Source organism: Trichomycterus rosablanca, chromosome 16 (genome assembly GCF_030014385.1).
Source record: "Trichomycterus rosablanca isolate fTriRos1 chromosome 16, fTriRos1.hap1, whole genome shotgun sequence".
Taxonomy (NCBI): Eukaryota; Metazoa; Chordata; class Actinopteri; order Siluriformes; family Trichomycteridae; genus Trichomycterus; species Trichomycterus rosablanca.
Window position 1 is genome coordinate 10,571,379 of NC_086003.1, and position 23,576 is coordinate 10,594,954.

The following is a 23,576-nucleotide window of genomic DNA, read 5'->3' on the forward strand; positions in this document are numbered from 1 at the left end:
CGACCGAAATTAGGAATTAGATCGTGATATACATTTTAGCCATATCGTCCAGCCATAATTGTGAATCTTTATTTAAGTGATACCTTTTTCCCCAGTGTTTTCACTGATCAACTTTATTGTATTTTGTAAACATAATAAACATAAATTAAAGATTTTGTTGGGACAGAGGCATGTTTATCATTGTGTCCCATCACCTTTTTCTACTTAGTTTTTAATGGTTTGGGAACTGAGGACACTAATTGTTGCAGTTCTGCAGATGGAATTTTTCTCTATTTCTGATTGACACAAAACTTCAGCTGCTCCACAGTCCGTGGTCACCATCGTCTGATTCTCCTCTTAATGCTGCATCAAACATTTTTAACAGGTGACAGATGCAGACTGCAGGCAGGCCAGTCAAGGCCAGTCAAGTCAGACACATTCTGTGTCTATAAATCCACGCTGTTGTAGCATGTACAGAATGAAACCTGGCATCTTGCTGAAATAAGGGCAAGCTGTAGCCTAGCAGTTAAGGTACTGGACTAGTAATCACAAGATAGCTGGTTTACGCCCCACCACTGCCAGGTTGCGGCTGTTTGGCCTTTGAGCAAGGCCCTTACCCCTCAATTGCTCAGACAATATACTGTCACAGTACTGTAAGTCGCTTTGGATAAAGGCATCTGCTAAATTCTGAAAATGTAAATAATCATGGATGTCCCAGGAAATGACATCACCTTGATGGCAGCATGTGTCTCTTTAAAATAGCACACATTTCACGTCTTTTAGACGATCTGAGATGAGCTCAGGTCCAGAATCAATTTATGAATAGAATCAATTTATGGCTTTCTCTTTGGAAAATAGACTATAAGGCTGCATTTCACAATGTGTGAGTGTTTTCTGAAGTACTCCCAAGCCTATGTGGCTACGGTAATCACAGTAACTGAACTCTTACAGGGCTGTGCACAAGAAGCCATCAAAGGTCATACACATTTAACAGTGGTTTCAAGCTGTGCCCTACATATCTCTCCAGATTCCCTAAATCCTTTCACAATATTAGTAGATGGTGAAAGACCAAATTAATTGCAATCTTGCAAAGAGAAATGTTTTATTTGAAATTACTGACAATTCTCTCACGTTTGGTACAAAGTTGTGACCTATGATCCATCATTGCTTGTAAAGACTAATCCTTGGTGGATCCTACTTTTATATCCAATCATGATACCCTAACCTGTTATCAATTCACCTGCTTATTGTGGAACGCTGTAACTGAATTTTCTATGAACTTTTCACTCATATTTTGCCTCTGTCCCAACTTTTTTGGTGTTTTGCAGGCATCAAATTCTAATTGTGTTTATATTTACAAAATACAATGAAATTGTTCAATAAAAACCTAAAAAATATTTTTGCCAACTAAATATTCAAGGGAATTAACAGATCACAGATTCCTCTTTTACCTCTTTTTACTGCATTTTACAAAACGTCCTGAATTTTTCAGAAATAGGGTTCATACAATTTCCAATTTTATTTGTTAATTATAAACTGTAAAATATTAATAACAGGTCCTGAGTAAGAGCCAGATCCTTGTGTGCTTGTGTAATCCATGCATTTACAATGACAGTGACGTGGTGTGATGAGACAGCAAGAGGTTCATATGCAACAAAAGTCAACAATGTACAGAAACAGGAAGCAAAGCATATGTTCGTGATGTGAAATGGATGGATTTAGTAATGCAACAAAGCTGAGCATAATTTAACTTCATGTAAACAAGAAGTGAAGCAACATGGCTGTTATGTACTTGACATAGATTTATCTGAACAAAACCCCTTATGCCCTTTGGTTTCTTTCTGGTTTTTGTTTCTATTGTGGAGTATTCATGCATGTATTTTTAAATAAATTAAAATATATGACAGAGGTAATGCTTTAAAATGTGGTGAAATATGTACTGATTTTAATTGCAAAATGTTTTCCATGTTTACCATGCTGTGTCTTAAACTGCGTCTTTTTAAAGCATTTATAAATATGATACAGAAAAATGTAAAAAAAAAATTATGTATGAGAGACCATGCACTGGCTAAAAGGTCATCATTAATAAGGTTGCCCGGAAATCTAGGGTTTTGGGTAAGAAAAACAATAAAATCTGTTTTGTCAAACCACCAACACTAAACTTGCCACAAAGCAGCAATTTATCAGCAGTCCAAACAAAATTGAACTTGGATAGATGTTACAGCTATTAGCCTGATCCCATAGCAAACTGGACTTGCCATACATAAAAAAAACTTGAGCAACCTGTAAATGTATTGTAGAAAATTTCTGTTCAAATATGTTGAATGAAAATGTACAAATTGCATATTATATTTTATAACAATAGGCAAATAGTTGCCCTTTATATAGAACCTATAGTCTATAGTTTGACACTTAGCTTAACGTTTTGTCCAATAACTGTGGAGCGATAAAATGAAAGGGTGGTGTAAAGCATGGTAAAAGAAATGTGTGAAGGTGTGTCTTACCCAAACAGTCCCCTGAAGCAGATATAAAGGTAGAAAACAAGTAACTAAGCAAAAGCAAGCACAAAGCACTAGGCAGTTCCAACACAAAGACTGGCCTTCACAGAATTAATTTAGCACAAGACTTCAGACATCAACTATGAAAAAACCCACAAAGGTCGCTTTGGGACAGAAATGACATAAAAACAATGTGTACTGAAACAATTTTGGGGTTGGGAGTATGAAGCTGTAATTGCCTGGGTTCATCTCTCAACATGAAGCCAATCAAAAGAAAAATTGACAGAAGGACACACTGTCCTGACTAGAATAATGTGGTATATTATGATTTTAGGTTTTTAAACAGCATTAGCAAAAGTAATTTCTGATACATTTTATATAATACAGTAACCCTAATGACTGTAATAATAGTCAGATAAAATAACTCTTACTATTCACAGATAATCGGAAACTAAATATACATACACTGCTAAAAAGCCAGCTCTCTCAATACCTGAATGTTTTGGGAGGAAGAATGCTGAACCTGGTCTTTTCCAGCATTTTACGGATCTTGCTACGTCCACTTGACACTGTATTAGCCTTCATTTTTCTGTGGCTCTTGTTGTCTGTTGGAAGTTCGATGTCTCCTGGCAGCTCAGCAATGGAGAAGCGGTTGCCCTTTTTCTCCAGAATTTTGGGAATGTGGGGGCCACCGCTTTTCTTTTCTAGCCTCACACGGTTCTGAAGCTCTTTGAAGACTACAGTAGGAAATTATTAAACAATCCCATTATTAAAAATGTAAAAACATGTTGTAAACATGACTGGGTGAACTAGACCAGTCTGACTACTATTTTCAGCCTTACGCTTAAAGACTATATGTAATGATAGATCATTCCTACTTTTTTTTCTATTTTCTATTTAAAATTCTCTTTCAAAACAAACCATACCAAAGATGTTGGTCTTGACAGTAAGAGAGAGATGAGTGTTGTTCCTCAGAATGTCCATAGCTTTGGAGTAAGATATGTTCTCAAAGCTTTGACCATTAACCTCAATTACCTACAAAAGACAGAAAGGAAAATATTAAGAGATTTTGATTTCACACATGAATTGTAATGCTTCTATGTTTTGGACCATATTCACTCTTCACAATATAGCAAACTCTGCCCAAAACTTTTTACTGCCTTACATCTAGCTTAGATAATCCTTAACATGAACTAATAAACATTTTTGTTTAGATCAACAGTTTGCAAAGATTTATATTTAATCCTTGTAATTCTACAAAGTGTTTATGCAAACCTGATCTCCACGTTTAAGACCGGCCTCTTTGGCCTTGCTGTCCACTTCCACATTGTCGATAAATATGCCAAAGCCTCTCTCACTGCCTCCCAGCAGGCTAAAGTTTAGCGCTGACTCTCTGCTTGCTTTCTGCAGCGTCACCTGACGCCACTTAGCCTTCGCTGCAGAGGCGATGTTCAGCAAGCGCAAATGACCCTTCATTTTCTGAAAATAAAATAGAGAGAGGTTGGTATAACCTCTTGCATGCCTCATTTTTTTATGTTGTGTATAGTTAGAGGGTGCTGTATTGTTAGTAGTTGGTGGTGCGAACCTGTAAAAACTGTGGGATATAAGAACTTCCCTCTGGATATTAAAAGTTCTCTCTCTCTATCTGTCTCTCTATCTATCCATCCATCTATCCAGCTTCTGACAAGCTAAAAGAACGTAATTAATGTTGTGCACATTATATAATTTTGCTGATTGAAAATATTATTTTAAAAAGATAATACAGTTCACCCCATCTGAGCCAATTCTATCAACACATTATATAAATTTGTGGTTCACTTTGGTAAATCATAAGCGGTTCTTGCTTTTTGATGTAGATGAGAGCAGAAAACGTTACTTCACAGAGCATAGACAAAAGTTCATCAATTACTAAGTTGGTTAGTTCGGGATCATCTGCTCTGACTGAAAACGTTTACCTCCACAGGCAGAACAACTCTGACTCTGTGGTAATACTCAGTATAATTAAGCCTGAGCTTTTTAAGGTAAGCGAGTCACACAAAATGTTCTGTAGTAGTTGGTGTTTATTTACAACCGCAACATTCATTATAACAGTAAACACGGAGAGATGACTGAGAAAAGAAACTAATGCTGCGCTTAAAATGAATTGACTCCTGAGTCACTTATAATCGATACTGTGAACAGAGCGTCTCTCTTAAAGACACAAACAAATCCTATAACAGCGGTCGTTGCTTTTGACACCGGTTATCTTCGCTGATAGCTCTATTTTGAAGGTTTTTTTCAGACGGAACTAAATAACATTAAACGTGCGTGTGAGCGTGGTCAGTTAGAGTAATGAAATATGTCTCCCGTGGGTGAAAAATGAATTGCTTTAGTTTTAGAAGTAAAAAAATCTCGTAATGCCACGCCCCCCGGTCAGGCACCCCGGGGTACTTGTCTGGGGGGGCGCGCCCCACAGGTTGAAAACCCCTGGCTTAGACGGCCTTGGCCCATTGTACTTACTTTTTGCACCAAATCAATCTTAGGTGTTGATCTTACCTGCTGTTTAATTCTAACTTTCTCCTCGTAAGGAAGACTATTAAATGGCTTTGCCAAAATCAGGTCGACAATATTAGCATTGTCTGCCATTGTGTGCACCTTGCTAGCTGGCTAGTTCACTCCGACCTAGCCAACAGTATGAATGATTGATTGAACGAACTAACGAAATGATATTAAACTCGAACAAGAAAATGTTGAAATTATGTTAAACTGAAACAAATACTATGAGTGTGTTTTATTTACACAATGAACAATGAAAATGGTCAAGTAATTTCACAAAGCAAATACCAAGAAATGGGTTGCAGTTTGTCTTTCGACTTCACTCGCAAAATCCGCGCTGGGACTGAAGCTCCAAGTGATGAAGTGACGGTGTAGATCTCAAAATAGCTGTCAATCAAAACGGGATTCAGCCTTTCGACTGATCCTCCAATCATCTTGCAGAAGCTCCGCGTCCAGACCCGCCCACAGCTCCATTCACCCCCAGAGACGCTCAGCGTCCGGGGGCGGGACAAAATCGTGGCATTTATCCAATGACCGGCGAGTTTCGAAGCAATGAAAAAAAACCCTTCCATGCAGTCCCGTTGAAGTGAATAGACCAGGGGTCCTCAAACTTTTTAACCGAAGGGCCAGATTACTGTTCTTCAGTGTTTCGGGGGGCCGGACCGCGGGTGAAATAGTAAACACACCCAAAAAAGCTATTTACTATGTATACTGGATGTATTGTCTGGGCTTTGTATAATTGTAGTTCATAATGATAATGCAGAAATTTTATTTATTTTAATAATTTCCATTATCCTACCTCATACAGTGTTTCCTTAAAAAAATCAGTGTGAACTGTGAGTCTGCTTTTGCCTGACGACAGTAAGCATCAGGTTCCATATTTGTTACTGCCAGTCATAATAGCTAATAAATGTTGATCAGTGAGTCTGGATCTGGTTGGAGATTTAAGGTGTTTCAACTTCGAAAAAGTCTGCTCACAGATGTAGATGCTCCCAAAAACGGTAGTTACTTTGAGTGCATGTTTTATTGAGATCGGGGAGCAATGGAAAGAGAAGCATAAAAATTTAACAATGTGCTTGAGTTTTGATTTTTGATGCATCCGGGAGCAGGTCGTTAAAACATTTCAAAACTCGCCCCGACTCAGCCAGCGGATCTCAGTAAAGCACATCTTCAGCTCAGACAAGAATTCCTGAAACTGCCTGTAGTTAAGAGAATTAGCTTGAATGAAATTAACACAGGACACGAGGATTTTCAAAACGAAATCCCACAGTGGCTGCGGTCACTCATGTCTCTATTGATGCGCCAATCACTCCCCTCATGCTTGGAGCGCCACCCGTTGGATCGCTGCCGTATAATCTACTATCTATAATCTCCTTTGTTATTTTAGTAGCTGATTCTGAACGAACTCGTCTTCGAGATGAACGTGTTCTACCGCATTTGTAGTCAATGAAATGTTAACACAACTGTACATATTTGACCATTTAATTTCTGACATTTTAGGGGAAGCTTCCCTGGCAATCTTAGAGAAATCACCACTGCTTTATAGAAAGGGTGTCATTAGCAGTTAATTTGTTAACAATTCTTTTACACACAGATTATTAGACAGGTGTGATTTATTATTGTTTTCTATTTACAAAAGAATTTTAGTTCCACTGAAATGTACTGACATAAGTTATTTGTCACTCTCAAAATAATGAATTTTTGCTGTGAGCTGTATGTTAGCACCCTAGCATTGTGGTTAGAATTCATTTTAAAAGAAATGATGGTACTTTTGAACAACCCATCTAAAACAAATTCAACACTACACAGAAAAGTATGTTAGAAAAATGTATAAGCTGTGTGATTAGAGTATACTGGCTCTTTTACATGTGTTTATTTATTGGTAAAAGTCTCACCGCTTCATCCAGCAACTTTTCAAAGTCTTCAAGAAACTGGGTCATGGCAGGATTTCCTTCAAAATCATTAAAATGGTTGTTCACCCATAATAACACTATCCGTGTGACCTTCATAAAAGACAAAAAGTGTAATAGTTTTATAATGACAATTTACACTTTGACTGAACATTGTACCTGCGCTTTAATTTTTATTTAATTATTTATAGTAATCACAAACAAAATTTGTCTTGCAGTACCAGTTTGAATTTGGGTAAAACTACTGTAGATAAAAAGAACAATATGGGCCTTTAGGACAAATAAAGTGCGTATAGCACACACACACACAGTACATACCGTGTCTCTGAGGCTGTCCATTTTGAACCACTCCAGTAATTTATTGCCAACTTCCATTGGACTGGAAAGAAAGGTGCGATAGGTAAGGAGGAAGTCCTCAATGTAGGTCGGGTCAACCACTGAAGGCTCCTCCACCAGGTGCATTATCAACCTCTCTGGAGTGCCCTTAATAAACATCATGCCATATTTAAAACAAATATCCACATTTTATACTTTGGAATATGCCTACATTTTTGTGAGAACCTACAGATTCGATCCACATTAAATTTAATAAGTAAAACAGAATGGAATGCTATTGTTTCGTGCCATTATACATCACAATGATTTCTTTATTTTTTTATTATTCGGTTGATAGTGAGGTCCTACCAATTGTGGAGTTTTGCAATGCTAATTCAGCTCATAATTTTGGTGTTTTAGATGCCGTCTATTAAAAAGAGTAGGCTTTTTTTAGATGCATAATACTGATATGTCTCAAACAGCAATGGGTTAATCACATATACAGTTTTTTTCTTTTCCAAAATACTACAATGTACAAATTCAAACAGGCACAAAGCAAATGCACCACTTAAAACAATATAATGCCCAAATACATCTAGAACATAGTTATGATAAACATACTGGTGAATAAAGCCTACCTGAATAAATTTCATTTCATTTCATTTTCAGCATTTAGCAGACGCCTTTATCCAAGGTGACTTACAGTACAGTTACAGTCTGAGCAACTGAGGGTTAAGGGCCTTGCTCATGGGCCCAACAGCAGCAACCTAGCAGTGGTGGGGCTTGAACCAGCAACCTTTGGATTACTAGTCCTGTGCCTTAACCACTAGGCTACGGCTTGCCCTATCTTAAGAATAAATCTTAGTGAAACAGTCAAATCCCTTCAGAAAACACATCATATGAATCTGTGGTTCAGTGTACACTAATAGTATGCTACTGTTTTGTCCAATATGCAGTCAAGTTCTTAGAGTGGGGGTCAAACCCTAACCATAAATTTAACAAAATGTTTGTTTTAAAAAATTATAAAACAATGTATAATTAACTATTTATTTATTTAAGGCCTAAGAAGATCAAGGAGTGGTCACTGTCAAAGATCTCAACTGTGCAATAATGAGGACACTGAAGACAGAAAAAGACAAGCATTCAGTAAGAAACGTCTGGAGTTGATGCTAGCCTGAGCATGCTGTTATTCTATAAAAAGAAGGGCTTGTAACGAATACTCTAAAACTCATGTGTTGTTTTTAGGATACAACATTTTACTGATTAAACGATTTATAATGAAAACATTGCATTTAATTTCAGAAAAATGGCAAATAGAATCATTTTCAGACCATTGGCCCCCACTGTATATTGACTGTTAATGCAGCTGCTAATGCACATTCGCGTGGTTAAGAGAAAACATTTCTTTCAGTAATTTGAGTTGTTTAAACATGAAAAATTGGTTTAACAACCCAAAGTCTGAAAAGTAAAAAGATAATGAAAGCAATCAAGAACCACTTAGTACAAAATATATATCTAATTATGTGAGAAAAAACTAGGCAAATACCTTAATGACAATATGGCCCTTGCGTGTGCCACTGCGGTCCAGCTCACGGTGCTCCTTGACCATAACAATCTCACCCTCTTCCTCTACCTTGTGTGTGTTCTTTTCCACATGATTGAGGATGCGCCAGTAGTCCCTCTGGGCAATACACACCAACTGAACCAAAACAACATAAGACAGCTGTGTGAGTGGAGCATGTTGCACAAGAGGCAGAACACTGACAGAACTGGGACAAAAATACCTATGCCCTTAATAGAATTGACTGAAATAGACTAGCACAATTTGGCTCTGTAAGATGTCATTACAGTGCAATTCTGCAAACCTAAAGCAAGTAAGCAACTAAGCAGTATAAGAACCAGCCCCTCGAATCTCAGAGATTCTGTCACATTCTGTGGCATTAATATACATCTAAATTTCTGAACTATGGCCTTGGTTGCAATTTGTATATAAAAACTGTCAGGTCTAAAAATAATTCTTTAATAAAGGAACACAAAGTCTTTCTATTGAAAAATATTATATATTATATACATGTCATATATGTAAATAGCAGTACCTGGCAGTCGTCTCCTTTGGTGCGCACCTCTCCATTCATGCACTGCTTCTCCAAGGAGGCGGAAATGCCAAAGCTGTTTCCCATGCAGAGTATTTCTGTGCGACCATCACTGTGATTAATCTCCACTGCACCATTCAGAATCACGTACCACAGGTCCAGCTGGAAACAAAACAGAATTGGTATTACCAGTAATTAGGATAACAGTTATGGCTTTGCAACTGGTCCACCTAACTTCACTAATAAGTGGGCCAAAAGAGAAAATCATGTGAGTGTCAAGTGTCAAGTCTATTATACAGATGTGGAATTTGAAAATGTAGAATGGGAGGATAAAAACGATAAATAATAGAACAGATAAAGGTTGTGCTTTCAAAGACACATAAGGAAATCAGTTTTTTGTTATTTGGTGGCTGCTTTTTCTAAAGCAACTAAAAAATGTGAATACAATACAAACAAATGAGGGTTAAGGGCTTTGCTCAAGGCCCCACAGGAGCAACCTAGCAGTAATGGGTCTTTAACCAGCAACCCTCTGATTACTAGTCCAGTAACTGATGAGTCATAACTGCCACATTTAAATGACATGGTAAAAAGTTCATTTACCTCCTGCTTGTCATGCAGAATTATGGTGCCTGCCTGCTCCACAATCTCAAACACCATGACTGTGCACAACTCTCGTCTTACTGACATGGTCATGTTGGCAAAGGCCGGTAGCTGATGCATAAACTCCAAAAGCAGCTCTAGAAAAGAAGTCAAAGCCAAAGTAAGACCAAGATATGATATGTGAGAAGTGAAAAATGTCTTTGCTCCCAGAAAATAAGATCAATAAGCTTTCCTTATAACCAACATCATTGGGATTTAAAAATGCCATACTTCACTGTGCTAAAGCACAATAAAACAATGATCCAAAACAAAAAAAGCAGGTCTACTTCTTAATGCCCTGTCTTAAAGTCCTGACCTGAACCTCATTTCAATGCTGTGGAACCCTGCAAAAATGCAAAAATTCCTTCAAAGTGACATAAAAATTTCCAGTTATTATTTCCAGTTGTTGCAAAGTGACAAAGACAGTTTTTAAGTTTGGGGGGCAATTAAATTTTTTAATGAGTGAAAAAGTAACCCAAGCAGTGTGGTCGATGATGAACAAATTGTGAAATTATGCCTGAGATTGTTTTGTGAGATTGCCTAAGATTGATCTGTGCTTCTCTGTAATTGGATTCCCTACTTGTTTTGAATACTCCTTTGACTTAATTTGATTTGTTTTGAAAACATTTTCTACCACAGTGACATAGCCCACAAAGATATTGGTTATTTATCTTTCTGAGGTAATAAAAAACAACTAATTCACATTTTTACATGCCTTGACAATCAACAAATGAAGTGGGCTGGCAAAGTAATAGCCTGCATTAGATCAAAGCTAGAAATACACATACATTATACTACTGTATTTTCCTGTTAAAGCCTTTGGTATTTTTTAGATAACATAATGCACTTTGCTTTGTCTCTTAACTTGGGAAACCATTTCTTTATATTAAATATACACAATCCAAGATCATTCTAAACAAAAAAAGTTTGGTGTAATGAGTTGGTGTACAGCCACAGAAGAAAGAACTACTGTTATTGATAACACAGGTGCAACATTAACATGAGGGGTAAAGTGATGTAACATTAACATATTAGAGTAAAGAACAAAAGAATACATTGTGGCTTGCAAATTTTAATGCAACCCATCTACCACTCAAATTCATCCACAGAGAAAGAAAAACAGCGAGTGTAAAAAGATTGCCAGGTTTCTACAACTAATTCTGATATTCAGCTCAGTTAACAGATCTGGACACTCCACTGATGTAGATGCATAATAAAAAGGTAAATAAAACAGCAATAACAATTAATAGTACTGTAGATGTAAACTGGCAACACGCAAACAGCAATGTGGGCATCATAAGACAAACAACACTGATGTAAATGTACGTCTACCAACTCCTCACTAAATCTTTTTTTTTTTTACCAAGCCATAGCATAAATGTTTTGGTATTTGGTAATTAAAACTTTTTACATTTATTCCAAAGCAATGTATAATTCTTCTAAATGCCACACACATTTGTAATTACACATAAATGTATGTCTAACTAGCAGATGGGGTCTTAAAAAATAACACAATTTGTAAGACTGTCACTTGCAGTTACAAAGTTAGAAGCCTAGAAATTAAGGTAGTAAAACTATTTTTAAACTGCCGAGGGCTTTAAAGGCTAATAAATAATAATAATAATAATAATAATAATAAAAATGGGAGAAAAACAAACCAATGTCTTCATCATTGCGTTCACTCGGCTCTTTCTCCAGACACTCTCGCACCACATCTCTGCCAAGCAAAGGATCTGAGGCCCGCTCAATGTCTTCATCTTCCTCATCCTCGTCCTCTGAGTCCACAGGTGCCTCTGGGAGTCCGGACAGGTCCATGTCCCCCATTTCACTTTCGGTGGCCTAGGGTAGTTAAATATGTTCTTAATTCCCACATTTCTTTTGTTATTGCTTTTGTGGCTGGCTTTTATTAAAGCCATATATCAGTGGATTCTTTCTGTGTTTTTTTGTCTGTATTCATAATGCACACACTAAATGTACGCACTGTAATAAAACATGATAACATTCTGAAAGAATATTAAATAAAATAAAGTATGTTTGTTCCATGGTAAAAATAAATAAATAAATAAAAATAAAACGAGTAAATACCTGATAAATATCTGATAAGCTACTGCTTGCAGAATCACTGCCAATGCTGCATCCTGATTGGCTGGGTGGTATTGCCATCACCTGATGATGGGGGTGGTCAGTCAGGTGCATCCTGCTAAGATCTCCAGGAAGCTGTTGAAACAAGACAGGATATGAGAGAAATATGTGTTAAAAGAACTAAAGAACAGAGATGTAATCGTGTAATTTAATGTAATCGTCCTCCTGGAGGTGTGAAAGGTTTGTTTGTATTGAGAATTTTCTTTACTTGGACAGTAAAGACCTTCAGGGTTGCACTTTGAGGCAACACATATGCAAACAGTTTAATGTTCTTTCACCCACTGCATCTCCATAATACAGCTCTTCGGCGTAAAAATCAAGAGGTGAAACTACAGACTTATTTTAAATTTGGAGTGGGGGTGATAATACGCTGCAAATTGAAGAAGGATGGTAGGCTCATTATATTTTCTCTATGCAGACACAAAGCCACAGACAATGGAATTTCAGAGTTTGGTTGATGTTGATATTAGTTGTGCTTTCTTTGTATATGTTAACTTTTAATCAGTGATGCAATTACTTACTTAGTAAGACAGTCAATGAGTCAATGTGGGCACAGCCTGGCATAGACAGAATCTTAGCAAAGTTCAAACCTCACAGTGGCAGCACTTTATTTACCTAGTTTACAATAACCAAGTGCACTTGCATCTAAATTAACTGGTTTGTAAGGTGCTTGCATGGCCTTATCTGACTTTTAAGGATTTTGAAAATGCAGGTCCATTAAAGGGTCTCTCATAACATTAACCTTAAATTTTAAAACAATTTACAAAAGAAATGGGTCATAGAAAACCCACAATATTGCTAAAAGTCAATTATTTCTAACCACAGATGTCTGTTTTTGCCCCACCAGTCACCATACACTGTGGTGCAAAATAAATAATCCATATTTGTCTGCAAAATGTATGTTTATCAAAACCCCTTATATTGTGTATAACTTATTACACGTAACTGTAGAATACCCCTTCTTTTTATTTACAAACATTGTTTTATGAGCTGCAGACAAACCCATAAGTATTTTTACTTGTAGTCAGAATTCAGAAAGTACATCATGTTGTGCAAAATTAATTTAATAAAAGCACAGATAACAATAATTATCAGGCAGATGCTATCTATAGAACATGACTGGAGGTTTCAAAGGGAATCACTGCAGGGTACACGTACTCATCACAGCTGCAGAGGAAGCAGCACAGGCCACGAGTTGCATTATTTATGTTGCCAGATGTTTCCCAATTCAATGCCATTCATTTACAGTTAGAAAAACAGTCAGTTCAATATTTTGTCTGGCTTTTACTAAAGCTTATAAAGGGTCACAAAATCAACAGTGCTCTCATGGTTGTGAATTGTAAATAACACAAGTGCATTTTATAGCATTTCATATACTATCAGCTAACAGCTTGACTGTCAACATAACAATCAAGCTGATAGCTAAGCAATCAGTGTGACGTTCGAATGCTCTCGCTGTATGGAAAAAGTCAAGGCCAAATGCTATATTCTGAGAGCAATATGTGAGAGCAATATGGAATAAATATAATATATCTTTTAATGATATGTAAATTTAATTATATTATTCAAGTACAGTAAAAAAAAAAAAACACCCTAAAACTAAAACAAGTATATTCCTGCCTTACATCCAGTGTTTCCCAATGGAACCGGATTAACAGTGGCATTGACCACAACGGTTGATGAAATAAAATAGATTCTGATTCTCTTGGTGTATCTGCCAGTAAGTTATACTGGTTACCTTTTTGGGTTGATCTTCAGATACCACACAACTCAGAATCTGCACTGACCCATAACACAAAAACCAAAGCTGTGTCCCAAACGCTAATTTAAAAAGAAGTGATGTGTCACACGTCCAGCCCTGAAGAACTGATTTGAGCCAACTTTAACGGCTACAGTTAAAGGTTAGCACCTGATGCTATAAAAGCATGATATTGTAATACATAAGCTAAAAATAGATTGGTTAGAGTAAGAGGTCTGGTCCGATATGTTCAGATCATACTTGACTTATTACTACCAATTTGTTTATGTAATAATAATTGCGTCCAATTTACAAAAGTTAAATACAGTCACACAAAAGTCATTGTTAGATCTAACTGTGAACCACATATATTTTTAAATTATTTGGTAATATTTTAATAAAAACAGTAATATTTATTACAGAAAAAAGACTAGGATAATGAAGAGCTTTTCATGATAAGTGAGTATAACATACAAGTGTTATTATTAAGAAATTCTTATAATAATTTATATATTAATTAAGATTAATAATATATCTAAGCAAATAAGAGAAATTATTCTAGTGATCATTTTACTATTTAGAAGGTAAAACGTGTCTTTTGTTGAAATGTTGAAACTGTGTTTTATCTATGAAACAACACTGTTCCAACACATAGCCACCGTTAACATGACATGCAAAAATGTGATCCATTATTTAATGGTAGCTCTTAGCATCGCTGTACTGGCCAAATAGACACTGAGAGCTTTTAGCTGCTCTACCCTGAGAGGTTTTGGATGTCATCTGGACAGGAAGTGAAGAATCAATAGACTGTGCATTAGGCCTGCAACATTCACTCTTTGTTTATAATATTACGAGTCTTTAAAACATAAACTAGGATCTGGAGAAGAAAAAGCCCACTTATTTTTGAGCAGCTTACTGTGAAGACTAAGTAGAGGTATTAGTTTAAGATTAATGCTATGAATTAGCACATAACAATATTGTGAATGGATAAAAGGCTAAAATACAGGTCTATCTAGGTAATAAACAACCGATAATGCCCACTCCTTGCATGTGCAGCACCTAATGTGCATAGTACTGCAACACGCTGCTAAGCACTTCTGCAACTGTTTCAGAGACAACAAATTACAGATAGTTTAAGAAAATAAAAATGTTTTTTTCATAGTCATTATATTCAGGACCTTCCTTGAACTGAAAAAATGCCTCAATCGATCAGTGCAAGTCTACAGCTACACAAAAACACATGCCATTTTCATCAATCTAAATAAAATATTTGCTAATATCAACACTTATACTATACTTTTCATAGTTTTAACCTACAACTGTTATATTGTATGGTATCATAGTATGACTTTCCAGGACAATAATGGTATTTTCCAGCACAATGCAGGGGAAGATGAGCCCAGAGATTTCAGAGATTCCAAATAATTACTGGCTAGCTTGTTGTCAACAAATTCTTATTTAAAATGTTTACTATAAAAGGTGCTAAACCAATAAATCTTGATAGTTTAGTGTGATGATTGTTCATGTGTTGCAAGCTGACCCCTCAATAAGAAAATATAAAAATACACATTGGCATAGTCATAACAGCAAAAATTTAGGTCAAATTTTTAGGTAAAGTCAAATTTATTTGTATATCGCTTTTTACAATAGACATTGTCTCAAAGCAGCTTTACAGAATACAAGACAGATAGACCAAAAACCCCTGTTAAACAAGACAAGGGCAACAATGGCAAGGAAAAACTGTACACAAATCATACATGCACAAAATTAATTTAAACTAATAGTTATAACTAGAGTTGTATGAAGATTCAAACAATAAACAAAAACAAACATCTCTAAGCACTTTCATAGCCATATTCACATCCCTGCCACAATGTTAGCCACACGGTCAAGTTTAAATAATTCTGGTCACCACAAGATGAATAAAGATGTAAAATAAAGTGAGTGAAGCACCACCGACTATAAGACAGAAAGCTAAAGACCAATAACTGGCCTCTTCCTATCCTTCTTCACCTATAACATAGTTATCACAATGCGTTGAATACACTTAAGCACAGAACACCTGATCAGAACAGTTGTTGAGTATGCATATATGCCTGTAAACAGGAGTGTCAAGGTCTAAACAATAACTTCTCCAATATTTTTAAACTGTATAAAAGCATAAATAACTGTAAACAATAATTTGTTAAAAAAATGTTTCTTGCAATTTTGAACATCTAACACAATTTGCTGAAGTCCTGCGATGGACTGGCACCCTATTCTCCTGCCCTGCAACCAGTGTTTCCTAGTGGAACATGGACGAACCGCAACCCTGACCAGAATACTGTGGTGGGTGAAAAGGAAAAAAAATATATAAACAAAGAATTAGGAAGCCATAACACAAGATAAAAATATATCTCTGCACAACACAAAGTTAATAATCTACATAGTTATACAGTGTATCACAAAAGTGAGTATACCCCTCACATTTCTGCAAATATTTCATTATATCTTTTCATGGGACAACACTATAGACATGAAACTTGGATATAACTTAGAGTAGTCAGTGTACAGCTTGTATAGCAGTGTAGATTTACTGTCTTCTGAAAATAACTCAACACACAGCCATTAATGTCTAAATAGCTGGCAACATAAGTGAGTACACCCCACAGTGAACATGTCCAAATTGTGCCCAAATGTGTCGTTGTCCCTCCCTGGTGTCATGTGTCAAGGTCCCAGGTGTAAATGGGGAGCAGGGCTGTTACATTTGGTGTTTTGGGTACAATTCTCTCATACTGGCCACTGGATACTCAACATGGCACCTCATGGCAAAGAACTCTCTGAGGATGTGAGAAATAGAATTGTTGCTCTCCACAAAGATGGCCTGGACTATAAGAAGATTGCTAACACCCTGAAACTGAGCTACAGCATGGTGGCCAAGGTCATACAGCGGTTTTCCAGGACAGGTTCCACTCGGAACAGGCTTCGCCAGGGTCGACCAAAGAAGTTGAGTCCACGTGTTCGGCGTCATATCCAGAGGTTGGCTTTAAAAAATAGACACATGAGTGCTGCCAGCATTGCTGCAGAGGTTGAAGACGTGGGAGGTCAGCCTTTCAGTGCTCAGACCATACACCGCACACTGCATCAACTCGGTCTGCATGGTCGTCATCCCAGAAGGAAGCTGACGCACAAGAAAGCCAGCAAACAGTTGGCTGAAAACAAGCAGTCCAAGAACATGGATTACTGGAATGCCCTGTGGTCTGACGAGACCAAGATAAACTTGTTTGGCTCAGATGGTGTCCAGCATGTGTGGTGGCGCCCTGGTGAGAAGTACCAAGACAACTGTATCTTGCCTACAGTCAAGCATGGTGGTGGTAGCATCATGGTCTTGGGCTGCATGAGTGTTGCTGGCACTGGGGAGCTGCAGTTCATTAAGGGAAACATGAATTCCAACATGTACTGTGACATTCTGAAACAGAGCATGATCCCCTCCCTTCGAAAACTGGGCCTCATGGCAGTTTTCCAACAGGATAACGACCCCAAACACAACCTCCAAGATGACAACTGCCTTGCTGAGGAAGCTGAAGGTAAAGGTGATGGACTAAACCCAATTAAGCACCTGTGGGGCATCCTCAAGTGGAAGGTGGAGGAGTTCAAGGTGTCTAACATCCACCAGCTCCGTGATGTCATCATGGAGGAGTGGAAGAGGATTCCAGTAGCAACCTGTGCAGCTCTGGTGAATTCCATGCCCAGGAGGGTTAAGGCAGTGCTGGATAATAATGGTGGTCACACAAAATATTGACACTTTGGGCACAATTTGGACATGTTCACTGTGGGGTGTACTCACTTATGTTGCCAGCCATTTAGACATTAATGGCTGTGTGTTGAGTTATTTTCAGAAGACAGTAAATCTACACTGCTATACAAGCTGTACACTGACTACTCTAAGTTATATCCAAGTTTCATGTCTATAGTGTTGTCCCATGAAAAGATATAATGAAATATTTGCAGAAATGTGAGGGGTGTACTCACTTTTGTGATACATTGTATATGTACAGTAGATTCAGAAAGTATTTAGACCCCTTAACTTTTTGCATATTTTACTTTATTGTGGATTTGATTTTAAATATATATAATTAGTTCTAAACATCTCAATGAAAATAAATGCGAACAGAATGCACCTAATCACAATCTGGAATGCCACAGCAAGGGGTCTGAATACTTTTATGAGTAGGAGTAAATTCTTAAAACTTATTACCATAAAAACTTTGACATTATGGCTAATTAAGTGTGGACTGATATACAAAAGGCAATTATACCCATTACAATCAAATCCACCACACAATGAAGTGTGCAAAAAGTCAAGGACTCTGAATACTTTCTGAATCCACTGTATACATTGTGTATATAGCCAACAACAATAACAAGCCAAAAGCTTCCTTTAATCAGAAACTGTCCACTAATAATAAGCTTGTACACACTGAAATTGTACATCTACACTCAGTCGGTGTAACCGGGTGTGTGTTTCTAATAAGGTGGGCAGTATGTTGCAATAAACAGTAGCCAAACAACACTGTTGCACCTGATACACAGATACTCCAAAGCTACTTGTCAAAAGAAGGCTACAAAGTAAAGGTCTCATAGGACAAACAGTCGGCTCTAAATCACTTCTTAGGAAGGTAACAAAGCAAATGCCTGGCATGGGCTAAGACATACTGATTAATCCAAAATTTATATTTATAAACCAAGGAGTGCCCCTGAACCTTAGCAATATGTAACCCTCTCCAAACGGGCAGATTACAATCAATTTGTTTCACATCTGTATTTGAGTCTTTTTAAAACATGGTATCGCGCGGCTTTTCACCACTTTGTGCCAAACACAGTGAGAGAATTGTTCATAAAGAACATTTCTCAATGCTTCGAGCCTTTAGACAACACTGCATTAGAAACTGTCATGCTGCTGGGAATAATATGCTTCAGTGGGCTTGGGAGCACTTTGGAAAAATGTTGTCACCTAATACAGTCCACTGGTGTTTCATAAAATGCAACCTGAAACACCATTACGCAAACAGAAAGCCATACATCAATTTTATAAAGAAATGTTGCTGAGTTCTCTGCTGAAGCTCATCTGAGATGGTTTCAGCAAGTTTTCTGAAAAGATGGACGTTGTGATCTGTGCCAAAGACAGTGAAAGATGCCAAAGCCAACATCTGTATGTTAGTATGTATCTGTACATGGTATGGGGCTGCATCAGTGCAAGGGGGTCTCTGAATACACTATATTGCCAAAGTATTCGCTCGTCTGCCTTCACACACATATGAACTTGAGTGACATCCCATTCTTAATCCATAGGATTTAATATGATGTCGGCCCACCCTCTGCAGCTATAACAACTTTAACTCTTCTGGGAAGGCCTTCCACAAGGTTTAGGAGTGTGTTTATGGGAAAATAAAGCGTATTTGTGAGGTCAGACACTGATGTTGGACGAGAAGGCCTGGCTCGCAGTCTCTGCTCTAATTCATCCCAAAGGTGTTCTATCGGGTTGAGGTCAGGACTCTGTGCAGGCCAGTCAAGTTCTTCCACACCAAACTCGCTCATCCATGTCTTTATGGACCTTGGTGTGCAGTCATGTTGGAACAGGAAGGGGCCATCCCCAAACTGTTGCCACAAAGTTGCCTAGGTGCTTGGTTTTATACATGTGTGACCATGGAAGTGATTGGAACACCTGAATTCAATTATTTGGATGGGTGAGTGAATACTTTTGGCAATATAGTGTATGTGACAGTACCATTAATGCAGAGATCTGTATTGAGATTTTAAAGAGACACAAGCACATATTTTTTTACAAGAAATCAATAGGTATTTTAGCAAGACCTTTGCCAGACCTCATTCTGCTCATGCTACAACAGTGTGGATTTGTTGACACAGAGTGTGTGTACTTGCTGGCCTGCATAATGTCCAGGTCTTCTACTGAAAATGTATGGCACATTATGTAGAGGAAAATCAAACAACAGCAACCACAGACTGTTGAGCAGCTGATGTTTCAGATCAGTCAGCTGGTTTGTCAGACTTAAAGGTTATAAATGAATAAAAACAAATCAGATATTTCCTTTGATTTAATTCTTCAGAATGTCCCAAGTTTTACGTTGATGTAGTTTGTATCTCTGTGTGTGTGTGTGTGTGTGTGTGGGTATGCAAATAGTGCCAAAGTCTTTTAACCGTTGGTTTAAGAATTATCACACGTACATACATACACACACACACACACACACAGTATGGTCAATTATATGGACACCTAACCATGAGCTTGTGGTATTACAATAGAGTGACCGCTGTGTGATCTTTTCAGCTATAACAACAGCCAATTGTATGTCTGATGTTGGTCAAGAAAGCTTTAACTCATGTGCCAGTTAATTCCAAAGCTGTTCAGTCAGGCTGAGGCTGAAGCTAAATTAAGCTAAATTAAGCTAAATTGACAAAAATTATAACACACAGTCTTTCTAACCGGATCTCTGTTCACAAACACAAACATTATATTCACAAATGCACGACACTTTTCACCCTGTATGATTTTAGTACAAATACCAGTTGTGTAACCAAGTCACTTTGCCCAGTTTTAGTGTTTAGACTGTGATTAAAATGCCCCACCAAAACACATTAAGAATGCATAATAGATATTTTTTAATGGTGTTCATTAAAGGACAAGTAACCAGATTTATCTGATTACTCTTGAAGACATCCTAACTAACCTCTAAACACTGTTTCAGCAGATGCAAATGTGTGAAAACAATAAATAATTCATAAAAAGGATACAACAGATAATATAGATGCCACACAGTACCAGGGTCCTGGGTTTAAACCTGGCTCTCTGATACACTACAATGGAGTGGTACTTTGTGTTGATGGAGGTATTATAAAAGCTACAGTGAGTGGTTGTATTAGCTGTAAGTGCTGATGCAACTAAGAATCTACTAAGAAACAATTTTCATGCCTCCATCAAAAAATCGGAATTAAGAATTTTTGTAAAAAACAAAATTTCTTCTGATTTGAAATGAAAGTATATATATATTTTTTACTGTTTGGCTGTTAGGGCTACCTGGCTTCATCTGTTATGCCAACCAAGATAAGTTACTGGAAACAAACAACTAGATGATGGAACAAATAAATATAAAAAATAAATAAACAAACAAGGTCAGAGTACAGTGACAAGGTTAATCTGGCCCAGACCAGCTGCATTGTATATGATGAAAACAAAAAATTATATTAGACTAAAAGTCTTAAATACTTAATTTTTTTTTTTTAATCTGAACTTGTTTTTTCTTGCCAGAACCAGGATCACGACACGTTTTGCCTTTTAATTTACAATAAAGGTGGGTAGAATTATCATGTCTAAATTTAGTTAGAATGAGTACCACTTAGTGTCAATAATATAAACATGAGTGAACAAGGGGGTAAGTCAGTGAGTTATAAGCCTGGTCTATGATGTGCTTCATATCTAAAACTCTTACAGTAGTTGCTTATCCTTAACACAGGATTTTTTCTTTTTAAAAAGTTTCAAGATGACTAATTATAATTAATTATTAATATTGCTTTGAATTTATTTCTTGACTTGCCATAAACATGTTTACGTGCAGGAATTTTTTTCGACACGCTGAATCCCAAAGGTCTTTCAGTTACTATGTAGGGCATCTACATGAGTATATAATAAAGGTACAGGCTCAGAATTCCTCAAACAGGAGTTAGAATGGTTGATAAAAGGAATAAAACCATTACAAAGGTAATTAATTTAGATTCAACACACAATAATGTATAAAACCCCTGTATATTAGAGATGTACCGATCAGGGTTTTTTACGGCAATTTCGATCTCCAATTTCTTTTCAGAGCGATCGGCCGATAGCCGATTCCAATGGGGGGGTTTCAACCTGTGGTTCGCGAGTGCCTGACCAGGGGGTGTGGCGGCATTGCGAGATTTTTTTACTTCTAAAACTAAAGCAATTCATTTCTCACCCACGGGAGACATATCTCATTAGTCTAACTGACCACGCTCACACGCAGGTTAGATGTTATACAGTTCAGTCTGAAAAAACCTTAAAAATAGGACGAACAGTGAAGATAAACCGGTGACAGAAGCATTGACATGTGTGTGCCTTTAAGAGAGACGCTCTGTTCACAGTATCGATATAAGTGATTCATGATTCATTTTATGCGAAGCATAAGTTTTTCTTCTCAGTTATCTCTCCGTGTTTACTGTTATTAATTAATGTCATGGTTTTAAATAAACACCAGCTACTACAGAACATTTTGTGTGACTCTCTTACATTAAAAAGCTCAATTAAAAAGCTTAATTAAACTGCTATTACCACAGATCTGTAACAGAGTCAGACTCATTCCATCTGTGGAGCTAAAAGTTTTCTGTCAGTCAGAGCAGATGATCCTGAACTATGTATGATGCACAACATTAATTATGTTATTTTAGGTTGTGAAGAGCTTTCACGATGGTTTCTGTACGATGGTTGATGAATGGTGATGTGATGGTTGGTGCTTTGTAGCTCAAAGTCTGGATCAATCCACTGAGCTGTTAAGCTTAACATGGTCTTTATATATCACACGATCGGATCGGCTACATCTGGGAAATATCGCCGATCGCATATTTTGATTAAAAATCGGCCGATATCGATTTATAGACGATCGATCGTTCCATCTCTACTGTATATAGTGTAGCGTCACCGCTAGGGGGCCGCCACGGGCTTTACCCAGAAGCCCTTGCGGCCACGCTGTCCGTGCTCAACGTGGCCGTGTATCCCAGTGTTGGGGATGTGGTGGCTGCGGTGAGGGCTGGATAGGCAGCTTATATGTTTGTCTGTTGTATGAATGTATGTGTGTATGAATGAGTGTCTGTCCTAAACCACTGAGTGAACTGCCAAAGGCAGCTCGCTCGCAGCCCCGACGCTCTTCCTTCCTACTCGCCGGCGCCACATTGGTGTCAGAAGTGGGATTGTGGTGTTTGGGTGGCTCGGTGGGCCAATATGCCCGGTCTGTCCGATTGCGCTAGCCCAGGTGCTGCTGCGGGGGCACAGCCAGGCGCAGCAGTGGGTACAACGGCGGCTCTGCAGTGTAATGGGGTGCGGTCCGGCCGAGGAACCACCCAGTGAACGCTGGTGAGTTAGTCACCGGGTCGGTTGACCATTAGGGAGGGGGCAATGTAGCGTCACCGCTAGGGGGCCGCCACGGGCTTTACCCAGAAGCCCTTGCGGCCACGCTGTCTGTGCTCACCGTGGCCGTGTATCCCAGTGTTGGGGATGTGGTGGCTGCGGTGAGGGCTGGATAGGCAGCTTTCATGTTTGTCTGTTGTATGAATGTCTGTGTGTATGAATGAGTGTCTGTCCCAAAACCACTGGGTGAACTGCCAAGGGCAGCTCACTCGCGGCCCCGACGCTCTCCTTCCTACTCGCCGGCGCCACAATAGTTTAAAACAGTTGTAAAAATAATCTAGAGCAGACGGAATGCCTTTATATGTCATATACACAGAAATAATATACAAATTATTTATTTACATATTCTAGCTTGTTTGGAAGCTGGGATCAGAGAGCAGGGTCAGACATTGTACAGCAACCTGAAGCTGAGAGGGTTAAGGGCCTTGCTCCACGGCCTTACAGAGGCTGCGTTGCAGAGCTGGGATTTCAGCCCACAGTTTTCCAATTAATAACACAAAAGCATTACCCACTGACCCTATTTTAAAACAGCTT

At 37.9% G+C, this 23,576-nt stretch overlaps 1 protein-coding gene across 7 annotated transcripts in view; it reads right to left on the reverse strand.

Annotated features, from left to right (window-relative positions):
- Positions 1–23,576, reverse strand: part of rapgef6 (Rap guanine nucleotide exchange factor (GEF) 6) — an 82,437-nt gene that overhangs the window by 29,217 nt on the left and 29,644 nt on the right. For all 7 annotated transcript variants that reach the window (XM_063012239.1, XM_063012240.1, XM_063012238.1 and 4 more), the window contains 10 exons: positions 12,055–12,186; positions 11,628–11,808; positions 9,931–10,067; positions 9,334–9,492; positions 8,784–8,936; positions 7,241–7,405; positions 6,908–7,015; positions 3,753–3,956; positions 3,404–3,512; positions 2,971–3,214 (listed from right to left, as the gene is read on the reverse strand). In XM_063012239.1, the coding sequence (XP_062868309.1) occupies positions 2,971–3,214; positions 3,404–3,512; positions 3,753–3,956; positions 6,908–7,015; positions 7,241–7,405; positions 8,784–8,936; positions 9,334–9,492; positions 9,931–10,067; positions 11,628–11,808; positions 12,055–12,186 (1,592 nt within the window). The remainder of the gene's footprint in view (positions 1–2,970; positions 3,215–3,403; positions 3,513–3,752; positions 3,957–6,907; positions 7,016–7,240; positions 7,406–8,783; positions 8,937–9,333; positions 9,493–9,930; positions 10,068–11,627; positions 11,809–12,054; positions 12,187–23,576) is intronic.